General features: G+C 44.5%; 1 protein-coding gene across 1 annotated transcript in view; it reads left to right on the top strand.

The window, feature by feature from the left end:
• Nucleotides 1-370: 370 nt before the first annotated feature.
• Reck (reversion inducing cysteine rich protein with kazal motifs) overlaps nt 371-13,818 on the top strand; it is a 73,647-nt gene continuing 60,199 nt past the window's right edge. The window contains exon 1 of the mRNA XM_005078775.4: nt 371-532. Coding sequence (XP_005078832.1) covers nt 433-532 — 100 coding nt within the window. The 5' untranslated portion in view covers nt 371-432. The remainder of the gene's footprint in view (nt 533-13,818) is intronic.

Here is a 13,818-nt window from a genome sequence, read left to right as displayed (position 1 = left end):
ACAGGAGATGGAGCATGCAGGAGGACGCAGGTAGGGGTGCACCCCCTGCGGTTCGGTTTTGACTTAGCCTTTGGACTTCAGAAGGACCCGAAGAGCAGTCGCCTCTGAGCCGCGGGGGCCCCAACTACCCCGGCCTGTGGCAGACCAGCTCCAAAAGGGTCTCCAGCCTCTGACTTCCCGTTTGGAGAACGCTGCCCGGGAGCCCGAGGCCAAAGGCGACACACAGCTGGCCCATAACAAAGAGCCAGGGTCCAGGGCGCGCTGCCGCCCCCCGGGAGGTTTTGGAAACTCTGAGCGCCCAGGGCGGGGCTTCGGAGAGCCGCAGCCAATCACCAGAGGTCCAGGGGGCTGGGGGCGGGGCCCGGTGCCAGCGGTTGCTGCGGCCAGGCTGGGTCCGAGCATCCCGCGGCTTCGGACCCGCCCGGCCCGGACATGGCGAGCGTCCGGGCCTCCCCGCGAGGCGCGCTGCTGCTTCTCCTGGCCGCGGCGAGGGTTGCGGAGGTGGCGGGGGGCCTGGCCCCGGGCAGCGCGGGTGAGTAGCCGCGAGAGCCACGGGCGGGGCGGTCCCGAGCGAGCGCCTCAGCGCTCCAAGATGGCGCGGGGCCGGGGGCGGGGTGCGCGCGCCCCCAGACCCGTGGACGGCGTGGACCCTTGCGGGTCTGGAGCGCCGAGCGGGTGCGGAACCGGGAGGCTGCTCCCCTCCCGCGCCTCCTCTGTGCCGGAGATCTTCTGAACCCGGGGCGGTGACTTGGGTTCGAGGCCTTGCTCTGTCACCTCCCAGACGGGGCCCCTTGCCCTGCCCGACCCTGGTGCCTGGCCCGGGTCCCTGTCAGACAGCAGGGAGGTGCCTGGGCTCCGGATAGCCCCGCCGGGAGGGCGGGCGGGATTCGTAGGTGCAGCCTCCTACCGCTGCCAGTCAGTTGTTGTCACTTTTAATTGGACTGACTTGGCCCGAGTGGCGGCGAGCCCCACAAGGCTGCCCTGCGGGTGCTCTGCCCGTCTGGTCCCGGGCTGGTGGGACTGGGTCATCACAAACCGGTAAATGACCCCGGGGCCGGCCGACTTGAGGAGAGATGTGTTCTTGGGTTCGCTGAGAGCAGTGACAGCAGAGACAGATAGGAATCTTGGCCGCTTATGATTGGCTGGGCTTTCGGACTTGATGCTAGTGCTTCCCGGGAGACCTCAGGGCGGAGAGGTGGCTTAAGGCAGGAGCTCGAAGTAGTTCCAATTGAGACAAACATACTCAGAGGAGAGGTAGATGCGAGCATGGCCGCGTGTGCACAGAGGAGGAGGGGTGACATTCGCCTGGGAGATGAGACCCAGTGTCGTCTACCTGTACTAGCCAAAAGATGACTGACATTTGTATGATGAGAGTAATGGAGGAGTGTGTTGCATACAGGGTGAGGCACCTAGGGAAAAATGAACAAGGTTTTAAAGAAAGTCTGTAATATTAAAATTAAGGTTTTTGTGTTTTGTTTTTAAAGGCAGGCATTTGAAGAAGGGAGGGATTTGTCTAACTGAGTTCTAAATTTAGATCTACACTAATAAGGAAACTAATAGAAAAGAAAATAATGACATGACTAACTCAGCGTACGTTTCTGTGTTCTAGTTAGACCAAAGATAGGATCTATAGAATACTAGTTGTCCTTTCTTACCTCCCACTATTGTAGAGTAGGCCTTTAGGAACGCTTCAGCAAGTTACTTAGCCTTGATCTTTTTTAGTTTAATATTCACATTCATACACACACACACACACACACACACACACACACACACACACACACACACACACACACGGTACCTTGTAAATCCCTGCTTCTTAAACCTATGGGATGCAATGACCCTTTTACAGGGGTCGCCTTAGTCCATTAGAGAACACAGAGATATTTACATTACAGTTCATAATGGTAGCACGATTACAATTATGAAGTAGCAATGAAATAATTTTATGGTTGGGGTCACCACATCATGAGGAGCTGTATTAAAGGGTTGCAACACTAGGGAGGTTGAGAACCTCTCTTTGAGATTTTAATGTGAGGATTAACTGAGGTATTCATGTGCAGCATTTATCAAAACAGACACCCAAATGTTAGCTCTTAAATATATTTGGACAAGCCAGGTATAGTGATTGACACCTGTAATTTCTGGAAGGCTAAGGCAGGAGTATTGGCACAAGACCCAGGCCAATCTGGCTCACAGAGTGATACCCAGCCTCAAGTAATCAAAAACAAAGAAAAAGTGAAAAGCAGAAAAGGAGAAACAAAAAATAAATAAAACAGCATGTGAATGTGAATGAAACACATTGTAGCCCATCTCAAAAATTCACAATGAAAGGTCCAAGGAGTCATTTGACGAAGACACTTATTTTGAAGCTGAGCAGCTAGAGCATGACTGCTGGATGTGAGTTTCTTTTGGGTTGATAGAAACATTACATAATTGAATATGCTGAAAAGAACTGAATTCATACACTTTAAAAGGGTGAACTTCACAAGATGTGATTTATAGCTCAATAAAACAGCTATGGAGAGAAAAAATTGTTTACTTTTTAACTTTCTTTTTAACACTTTGGAGCACACTGGGCTAGTTATATCCAGTAGCCCTTCCATCTCTAAGATATCTGTGACTTCATATAGTTTGCAATGTTCGATAAAAAGAGTAATTCCAAGTTTGATCATAATTTGAGTCTTGTACTAAATTCTAGGAAGCATATAGTAGGGTTTCTTATGTGAAGGGCGTTGGATAATATAATGGACAAAAGCTTCCAGTGTGAATTTGTAGAAAGTCTGAAGCAGAAATTGAGAACACAATTATTAAATTGTGTTTCAGTGAAGGCCTGGTTTGTAGTCCTGTTCAAACGGTCTCATTTCCCCGCTCATTATCCCCATCCAAGATTGTCTCCTCTGGTACAAAGCTTTCCAGGTCACTGACCCCTTCTGCAATATCTACCCTGACTATTCTGTTCTTGGGGGTGAAGGTAGGAGAGCACTGTAGTTGCTCAGTGATTATCTCATTGGAGCATGGGATAAGAGCCTACGCTGCAGGCTCGAGGTCTCTGTCTTACGGCACCTCAGTGGCTCTGTTTCTATTTAAGATGTTTTGTAATAATATAAAAGAGAGAAAGACGGGTAACATTAAGGGCCAAGTTTCAAAGAGTTGACATTTGAGGGATTATGTAATAGCCTAGAATCCAGAAAAAGAATGTCATGAATTTTAAGTTAGAAGAAGGAAACGCCTATCTGGAGGAAAGTAATAAAAAGCAGATTTTCTTCCCACTGACTATCTTGGCCCATGATGTAGAAAGAGTCAGGGCTAATGGCAGACCAGATGTGACAATTCATCCTGGTATACTGTTGGAGTTCCTCTAGTCAGGGCTAGTGATAGACCAGATCCAGCAGTTTTTCCTGGTACACTGGTAGTTGGAGTCCCTGTCTTGCATCTATAGGATTAAGCAGTCTTTCATTATTCCTACTTTTCACTGTTTAACACTCTTAGAAGGAAGTGAGATAATGTCAAGGAGACGAGTTTCCTTATTATAAATGTGGCTTTTAGAAGGTGAGATGGATTGAACTGAGAATTGCTTATTCAGGGAACGCAGGGTGGTTCCTGGATATCAGGCCCTTGGTGGGCACAGGGCTGATGCTTTCAGCTTACGTTCTGGGGGAGGAGAACTCGGTAGTAAATGGACAAAGGGATTTCTAGGTATAGGCCTGGTATGAAGAAACTGAATCACATGGTAACAGAGCTATATGAGGGAGAGTGTTTCCTTCTGTAGAGTTGACAAGAGCGGCCTCTCGGGGAAGGTGAAGTTTAGAGTGAAGATGGAAGGCAGTGCAGGCGTTATCCGTATGAAAGGTGGGCGGGGTTCAGGAAGAACAGAACCGTGAGACATGAGGACCAGGAGGCTCTCCATAGTGTAGGCTAGGGCTAGGTGGTGCCTAGCTTTACTGGAACCATCTGATTTTATTTTGTGTGCGACTGGAAATCAATAATTGTACATAAGGGAGATGTGACTTGATTTATATTTTAATCACTGAGCCATCTCTCCAGCCCCACTTATTTATATTTCAGATCACTCTTGCTGAAACCTGAAATAAAATGAAAATAAAGCAGTCATTATATATAAAAGAGCAAAGGGTAACTAGAAATCCAGTACAGTGCTTCAAACAGAAGCCAGGCATGAGCGACCCACATCTTTAATACCAGCCCTAGGGAAGCAGAGGCAGAGGCAGGTTGAGCTCTGTGAGTTTGGGGCCATCCTGGTCTACACAGTGAGTTCCAGGACAGCCAGGGCTGCAGAATGAGACCCATTCTCAAAAACAAAACAACACAACCGCAACAATAGAACCCCAATATGTTTTGTTTTAGTTTTTGTTTTCGTATGAGTGCTCTGTCTACCTGTATGCCTGAATGCTGGAAGAGGGCATCAGATCCCATTATATATGATTGTGAGCCACCATGTGGTTACTGGGAAATGAACTCAGGATCTCTGGAAGAGCAGTCAGTGCTCTTACCTGCTGAGCCATCTCTCCAGCCCTGAACCCCAATATTTCAAACGAGATAATGGTGACTTGGGAAAGTAGTTGTGGAAGGAGAAGGGAGTCAAGATATCTTGTTGATGGATTGATATGGGGAATGATGGAAGGGAGAATTATGGATTATTGCTTGTTTCTTTTTTGTCTTTAATGGCTTGGTAAAAGTGTCCTTTTCTAAGGTAGGAAAGAGGGAAGCAGTATTGAGGAAAACTGGCAGGTGAGGCAGGAACAGAGTCAAAAGTTTCATTTGGGGGCTGAAGATATAGCTCAGTGGTAGAGCATCTAGAATGCAGAAAGTCTGAGTTCAGTTCCGAATACTGGAAAGGGTGGGGGACCAGAGTCATGGGGAAGAGAAAAGTTCCATCTCTGTATATGTTTAAGGCAGATATTAGGAGTAACTGACTGCCCCAAGTATTTGTTAAGCTGTTAATGGTGCTGGAAATCACAGCCCAAGTAACAAAGTGGTGTGGAAAAATAGATGTGTTCTCTATCTCTGTAGGCTTACAGGTTAGTAGGCATGTACTGGTAATATCAGAACTAAGGAGGTAGAGAGGCAGTGGGCTTCAAATTTGAGACCAGTCTGGGCCACCTAATGAGGCCCTGTCTTAAAACACATGAATCACCAAGAATTGTAGAATGTCTACATTGCTAATATATGGTTTAATTAGCACATATTTATTTAAATTTCAAGTCTAAAGAATGTATTTGAGGAAAAACTGATTTCATCAAGGTTGTAGCACATGACACAGCAAATGCTACAGAGCTTGGAGATAACACGAACATTGCCAGGATTCAGGCATGGTAGTACATGCTTATAACTCCAACACTCAGTGGGTAGTGATGGGGAAATTGCAAGTTTGAAACCCACTTGGGCATATAGCAAATTCCAAGCCATCCTGGGTCTTTGTGGGAGGAACCTGTCTGAAAAGCAAGTGGGTAGGGGTGGCACACAACAGACAGCTAGAGGTAGTTCAGTCAGTAAAGTGCCTGTCGTGCACGCATAAGCACCTGCGTTCAGATCTGTAGCGCTCAATAAAAAGTTGTGCACCAGCGCATGTCTGTAATACCAGTACTGGGTCCTGGGTGTGTGAATGAAGAGGTGGACCACTGGAGCTCACTGGTAAGGTCCACAGTGAGAGACGCTGTCTCAAGGAAAAGGAGAGTGGCTGAGAGAGACCTCAGACAGCAGTCTCTGACCTCCACCAGCATGTGCACCCACATGTGTGCACACATGTGTAAATGAGTCTTTTTAAAGTCAGGTGGAAAGCACACACTTGAATACTAGCGCCTGGAAGATGAAGGCAGGCAGACTAGGAGTTTAAGTCATTCTTTCCTTTATAGGAAGGTTAGCATGGGCTGTATATGTCCCTGTGTCAACAACATTGAGAGAGACATTCTAACCATGAAATATGTCATTGGGAACGAAATTCCACTGTTAGATCCTTTGTTTATAACGGGAGCCCTAGAGAATGAGGATGGCAATTACCCCAGAATACTGACCACTGGTGTCCAGAAGAGTCTTCAGAAGAGTCACCTTTAGTTGTTTCATAATGGCGAGTATCTGGGTTAGGTGCTTTGAATGACAGGGAATAGAAACAAGAAAGCTGGCTGAGATCTGGGGTCCGTTACGTAGCATCTAAGAGGAAGTTGCATGCAGCAAGGCTGGGACATTTCAGCACACTCTTTACCTTCTAGGGGGCTAAAGAAAGTGGGGATTGCCAAGAAGCAAGCCTGCATTAAAGAGCCCTTCCCTCCCTTGTTGCTTCTTACGCTTCCTCTTTGTTCCTGCAGTCTCTGCGCTCTCATCTGCATCCCTAGTTCCAATCTCTTGACCCTGTAAGCCTGTCACCAGTGGCTGTTTACTGAATCGTGAGTTGTCACCATAGTGTGGTACTGAGAAGATGACATGGGAGAAAGTGTCCTGCACTTCCTCTACTGTTAAAAGAGAATTATGGGGCTGGAGGCTGTCCTGGAACTCACTTTGTAGACCAGGCTGGCCTCGAACTCACAGAGATCCGCCTGCCTCTGCCTCCCGAGTGCTGGGATTAAAGGCGTGCGCCACCAACGCCCGGCATTGTATATTCTGTTTTAATAGTTATTTAGGATGTATTTATTAAAGGGCCTATTTTCTTTAGCATAGAAAATAGGAATGGCTTTGCAATGACGAAATTGAATTATAGCTTTTGGGAGGTTTCTGGGGGCAAAATCCCTTTTAACTTGAAAAAACCTGTAATTGTAGGGTTATTTATTTTTAGATTATGGTGTGGATTTGCCTCCTTAAATGCTAGCTGGCCTTAGCAATTGTAAGTTCCTAGTGTAGCTAGAGCATGTGCCTGTGCTCACTTGCCTCTATAGTTTGCATGTGGTCTCCAGCAGCGGCCAGGCCTTAGTGTTTCAGATTATTGTATAATTCTGCTCGAATATTGCCAGGCTACACCAGCAAGCATGGCCGTTAGCAATTCCCTTTTGGTTTTCATTAATTTTATAATCAGAGTCTGATTCTAAGACTGCAAGATGACATCTGTATCTCTTTAATGAGGGCAAAACCTATGCTTTTTACTCTCATGTCAATATCAGGTTTTATTTTGAACTTTTCTCTCCTTGTCCAGTCCCATTTTATGACAATAAGCAGAATTTTAAACTACAACAAATTAGGTGAACAAATAGCCAAATTAGAGTCAAATTATAAAACAAAATGTTTATGGAATAACTTGCCTTGTAGAAAGCATTAAGCACTGCATTTTTGTCCCCCTCTCCACCACCCCAGTTATAGCTGAATGATGACCCAGTCAATCCATTTTAGTTATTCTAAAAAAGATACAGACCTTTCATTACTACTTTAATTGCATTCGGATTTTTCACATCCATAGTGAAGGCGTATGAATTGAGTATGGGCATACCCGTGTTTCTGGAAAAGGATGTAGTGCTAAAGGTTATAATACTTTTTTTGTTTAAAAGTAAGAGAAGTGTGCACTAATACAGTGATGTCTACTAGTCACGATGGGGTGGGGGCGTGCAGCATGATGGGGCTGCTGCTCCCAGGCCTGTTGGTGGAGGTGGCAGTCCTCCCAGGGGCGGAAGAGCACTATTAGAGAGGAATGCTCGGTTGAGAGGGGAAAGGGGTCATTACTGCAGTACTTCAGGCTGTCCTCTTTCATCCTGTTCTGTCAGAAGTACCAGAAAAAGCTTGTGGAAAAGCTAGAAGGAAATATGCTAGAATGTCAGCAGAGATTGTGGTGGGACAGTTGGAGTAGAAATTGTTTTCCATTTCGTCTTTGTTTTCCAAATGTTGTGGTTTCTTTTTTGTGTGTAATTTTTTTTTATTTTAGCTTTGTACCAACATAAAAACACAATTGTCACCTCAAAAAGTAGTTTATTCTGAAGCCACATATAAGTGGCCGTGTCCTGGGAACATAGATTTTAGGTTACCCCAAATTCCATGTTCCAAAGCTGTAACAATTTGGTGAAGTTTTTATAGTAACAGAACACAGAAAGTCGTAAGTCAAGGCATTTTCAAATACATTAGCAGAAGCTTTAAGTAGGTGCATAGAAGGAAAGCAGTGACTTCTGTATGCCTTCAGATGCTATATAGTGCATTCTTAGCTTTTGGGTTGGTGAAAACTAGGGTTTTGTTAAGTTAATACATTCCAGAAAGTCACAGGGTGTGTAGGGGCTAAAGATAGCCCAAGATAAATTGTAGTTAGACCCTGGACTTGCAATATACCAACCTGCCCACTATCAGTGATGCAAACTGTCAGTCAGCATTGCAGAAGGGTCAGTTGAAGGTAAAATTTCTTTCTGGAAACTTCTCATTTGGAAGTCACTCCACAATAAATTTGACCTTCACTATTAAAAGTAAAGGGGGGCTTCTGTATTTATATTTTAAATAAAACCTCTAGTTGCTATCAGCTTTAATTAGAGCACATTTTATGACTGTTTTAAATAGAACTTTGCTTCAAGGAACTTTTTTTTCAAAAATTCCTAGGCCCAAATCAGACTCCTGTCTGCCTGGTTGTTTTCTTTTGTTAAGCTCCTGTTTATTGGGACCATATGTTAACCCTGAGTTATCTTGCTCAAATCAGCTGGGTTTTCTGCCCTCCTATGACCTTTGTATCAGAGGGTAATAGGAAGTGCCAGCTCTTAGAACACTTCAGAAGAGCACATTAGGTCAGGCAAGGGGCCTTCCCCTTCCAGTGGGACTGCGGACAGAGAGCCTTTGGACATGTGGGGGACACAATGGCCGCAGAGTTGCTGTGAGGGGATCTCAGGAATGTTTGGGCCTTCCCTGGAGTTACAGGACTGAGAAAGTAAGACTCATTAATACAAGGCACTTTCACCCTTGTAATCAAGGCACTTTTTTCCTTGTAAAACATATCGACGTGTGTGTGTGTGGGGGGGTGTATTTACACTTTTCTTTCCATTTTTAGATTAAAATTTTTCCTCTCAAATGCTCCCTGTAACTCAAGCTGGCATTTAACTCCTTTTTGTCCTTCTGCCCCCCCCCCCCAGTGCTAGGATTGCAGGTTTGCAGCACACACCAGGCTGTGTTTGAGAGTCTCTAAGTCACACATTGAGAACTCACATAGAATCCCCATGAAAAAGCTCACCTACAATAGTCTTGCATGAAAATGAATTGTCCAGAAACACCACAGGCCCTGCCATTGCTTTCTGGAGAAACTGTTTCCAGTGTTGAGATTAGCAGCCTTTTAAGGTCTAAGATTTCCTTTTTTTAGTCACTTGTTTGTTCATTATTTTCTCCTTCAATACTAATCCTATTTTCAATTTAAAAAGTTTTTATCTCATTTATATACAATAATTATAGAGTTTATTTGAATGAAAGATTGTGTTGTATATATTACTATATGTGCAAACATATCTAGGTTTACATATATTTAAGCCATTTTACCAGATGTAGTTGTCTAAAATGTAAGTTTAAAAAAAGAAGCCGGTTTGAACACAAGTTTTAAAACCTTGTGTACATATGGGCTGTGGTGATATATACCTTTAATTCCAGCACTCCTGAGGCAGAGGCAGGTGGATCTCTGTGAGTTGGAGGCCAGCCTGGTCTATAGAGTGAGTTCCAGGACAGCCAGGGCTACACAGAGAAACCCTGTTTTGGAAAACCAAAAACCAAAGCAAACAACAACAAAAAACGTGTCTACATTTTCCTCCTTTCTCAATTCTTAAAAGGGCCAGTTCAGACTTTGACAGTTTCTGCTCAAGTCCACAACATGACACATCCCAATCCCGTTATCATACCCAGACTGTTTCACATGGAAGGTAGATGCTGTCACCTTTCCTCCTCATTTAGCACTGTCTTTAAACAGGTGCTTAGAAACTGCTTTTCACAAAAGGCCCTGAGCTCTTCACTGGCCCACAAGGTGACTTAGAACAAGACAAAGCCTGGCACCTCTTCCTTCATTTGGTCTCTACTTTTTGTGACTTCTGCTTGACTCTAGGCGTGTTAATCACTCAAGGAGTGCCTGTTTCCCTTCAAGACTGAAGTCACAGAGAGTAGGAACAGCCAAACCTTCCAGGACAGCCCCCTTTTCCTCTGTCCCCTGCAGCGAAAGTAATGGCCCTTCAGCAACCAGATTGGTCCTCTGGAGCTTGTGACGCTCTAACAAGTTCTTAGGACCCTCTTTGGGAAGAGAAAGCAGACAGCACTCAGCCAGACACACCTTAACCAGACCTGACTAATTATATAAATCTCTTGCCCACTGCTTCAACTCCTTTTCTGTCTAAAATGAAAGTTCCTATCAGTACCCTAGAGACAAACCTGGGAGTCACTGGACCCTTTTGTTTCTCTTTCAAGCACATTTATTAGCTGTGTACTTTTTATTATTACTCATCTCTTTAATTGGTGTGTTAAGATAGGTGGCCAAGCCTAACCAGGCTAGTTGCTGTCAGAGCCTCAAGTGTTTTGTCCCTAAACTCTAGTTATATTGAAGTTAAAGAACACTACTCTTTGTTTACTACTGTGTCCCCGTCTTTAAGTTCAGGGCTCTCTCTTGAGCCTACATCTTCCATCAATCACCTCATGTCACTGTGTTCTGCTTGACCTCCGGTTGTGTGTACTACAGTCCAGTTCTGCCGCAACCACCCAGAGTCTCACAGACCTGCAGGCTAAAGTGCATGGACCTAACAAGACTGCTTGCTACATAAGCCAGCCTTACTTCAGGTCCTTTGAGTACAGTAGAGCCTTTCTTGGCTCATGGTGGCTTTATCTAAGAAATTGAGGACATTTGATAGTCAGTCACCAAAGTCCCCTGAGCCAGTGGTTTTTGAGTGTGGTGTCTCATGCCCACGCATAAAAAACACTGACAAGGATTAACTGGAGCAAACAGATCTATTAAAGAACCACAAGAAAGAACTCCTGGGAATGGGAAGGGCCCCCCTTGGAAGAGTGCCGGCTTGCTGCCCTGCCCGTGGTCTTTCATGGATTCTGTGACAGGGATTGAGTGGAGATTGGGGTATTTCCTGTTATAACTGATCATTTTTGAGGGCATGGGGACTATGCTGTTAAGGTGTCCACAGACCCAGCCAGAGTTACTTACTCAGGGGAAGGGGTCTTTTACTGTACAACTAGATCTTGGTCCACCCTGAGCCCTGTCCTTACTGCCTGAGGGAAGCTAGCTCCTGCCTCACTTAAAAAGGTTAACTCCTTTAAAAAAGACCTACCATATTTCTTATTATATTTTTATGAGTGTATGCCATGGTTCTGTAAGTGCCTGTAGAGGCTAGGGGTGGGTGTTGGAGCCCCTGAAGCTAGAATTATAGGCAGTTTTGAGCTGCCTAATAGAGATGCTAAGAATTGAACTCCTGTCCTCCGGAAGAGTAGCAAGAACTCTTAACCACTGAGCCACCTATCCAGCCCCTCACATACTTTTGATCTGGGCAAAGATCTTTGTTCCCGTGGCTCAGGATCAGTAGCTCCCAAGAACAAGTCAGAGCTCAGGAAAGCAGTATACTTAAAGTGACTTGGAGTAGCTCCAAGGTAGAGTGAGTGCTGAGTGCACAGCCGCTGTCTTATATAAAGTGTGTGAACCGGGAGGACCAATCAATAAAGACTCACAGGGCCAGGTCTCTTTGTAGGCCAAGCTGACCTTGTATTCAGAGATCTTGTGCCCCTGTTGGAATTAAAGATGTTTGCCACCAGCCTCAGCAGAAGCAATGTACATTTACATAATATAAAACCTCCCAAGCACATTAATGTAGTCACCAGCCAGGAGGTTTCACTGAGTTTCTGTGTCAGGCTTTATCTAGTTTCATTGAATAGGATTAACTGAATTACTAGTCCAGTGGTTGAATTCAATCTCCATTCCCCCTCTCCACCACCAGTGATTCAGAGGTCAAGTTGATAAGTGACTCAAATCCCCAATCCTCTGGTTGCCAGCTAGTCTTTCAGGCCTGGCTAGTCCCCATCCTGAAGCTATCCAGTTGGATTACTTCATATCACACAGCAGAAGCACTCCTATTGTTGAGGAAATTCCAAGTCTCTAGCATCTTCCATCTCAAGAGCTAGAACAAACATCACCCAGATTCTTCATTATACAACCTAATCCTGGAAAGTGGATGTGTACCTTCTTGAACTGGGCTTCGACTTTACTGGTCCACACTGACAACAGTATCTTTTAGAATCCTAAATATTGTGATCAGTGGGAATCCCAGCTCACAGGACAGCGGCATGTAGCACATACCACTGTCTCGAAGCATTTTACTTACTTGGTTTCTTGGTTGCTGCTCTGGCAAGCAGAACATGTTTCTGCTCCAAAGGGAATAAGAAATAGTTTCTTCTGAGCTAAATATGAGCAACTATGGCCCAGGAACATGGATTCTGGTTACCTTAGATGACATGGTCCACTGTGGAAAAACTTCTGTAGTCAGACAACAGAAGAAAGTAATAAATCAGTAGCTTTTATGGTTACTAAATGTGTTGGTGAGGACATTAGGTAAGTGGGTTGTAGCAAAGTGGGGAGATTTCTCCTCTGGGTTTCAGATGCCATTTGATGACAGTTTCAGTTTTGGGCTTAGTTAAAGCTGGTTAACGATCGGCTGACTTAATGCATTCCAGAGATCTTATGTGATAGTCAAAAGGATATCATGCTGGTACAGAGCTGGGTGATAAATGACGCTTAAGGACTAAAGATAGCCCATGATAATTGTGTTTACCACAATCAGGAAGTCCTAATCAGTCTGTAGAATATTCAACTAAAAGTGGCTCTTTCAAGGAACTTCTGCTGACAGCTCTTTCTCTTAGTTTTCTCCCCATATGCTGACTACTCTCCTTCACCGCATACAAATAAGCAAGTGAATAAATAAAAAGAACTTATCTAAGATGTTTGGTAGGTGGCATTTTATTTTATTTTTTATTTTGTTTTTTCTGAGACAGGGTCTCATGTAGCCCTGGCTGGCCTTCAACTCCTAATTTTCCTGCTCTCTCACCCCAAATGCTAGGATCACAGATATGGGCTACCACACCCAGCCAGAAGTGGCTTTCTAAGCAAACTCATTTTCTTTTCCAGCCTTTTATCTGTCTTCTACCTCTGTGGTACCTGGCATTCCTTGTAATGTCTGTCACTTAGTGACTGGCCTCCCTCCTGCTCTATGTCAGCCACATTTCCTGTTCCTTCGTGTGTGTCAGATACTGCTGTCCGTTAGGATCTGCTGCTGTGTTAACTTTTCAGTGGAGACTCTCCCTGGACAGCACCGTGTTCCTTTATGCTTTATACTCAGGACTTGGGCATTTGGATCTTTAAGGCTGGGCTCTTAGTTGTGCTCCAGACTTTGACTCTGGACTCTACCAGAGTTTCTATCGGAATGTCCTGTAGGAACCTCAAATTCAACAAGTCCTAAACAGACTTCACTATTTAAAACCAATTTAGCTTTGTGTTATAGTTAATAAAATATTGCCCATAGAGTAATCTTAATGCCTGAAAATTTTAATATACAAATAAGCTTAGTAGAAAATGTATCACATAGGAGGTACACAATAAATAGTAACTACTTCTGTTATGTGATAGTCTTTTCTGTTAGTTTCTCTAGAGCAAGGACCGTGTCTCCAAACTTAGCATCTCAGTTGTAACAGATGCTCTTTGAAGTTCCAGTTAAAATGAGTAATGGCAGCAGATGTGATAGTACATGCCTTAGGTAGTCTCAAATACCAACATTTTGGAGGCTGAGTGAGGAGGATGAGGAGTTTGGACGCCAGCTTGTGGTATCTATCAGGAGGCCCTATCTCAAAAACAGAAAACAGAAAGATCAGTCTTTTGAACAATCAACGTTG

Source organism: Mesocricetus auratus, unplaced genomic scaffold (assembly GCF_017639785.1).
Source record: "Mesocricetus auratus isolate SY011 unplaced genomic scaffold, BCM_Maur_2.0 Super-Scaffold_6730, whole genome shotgun sequence".
NCBI lineage: Eukaryota > Metazoa > Chordata > Mammalia > Rodentia > Cricetidae > Mesocricetus > Mesocricetus auratus.
This window is presented reverse-complemented; position numbering and strand designations above follow the sequence as displayed.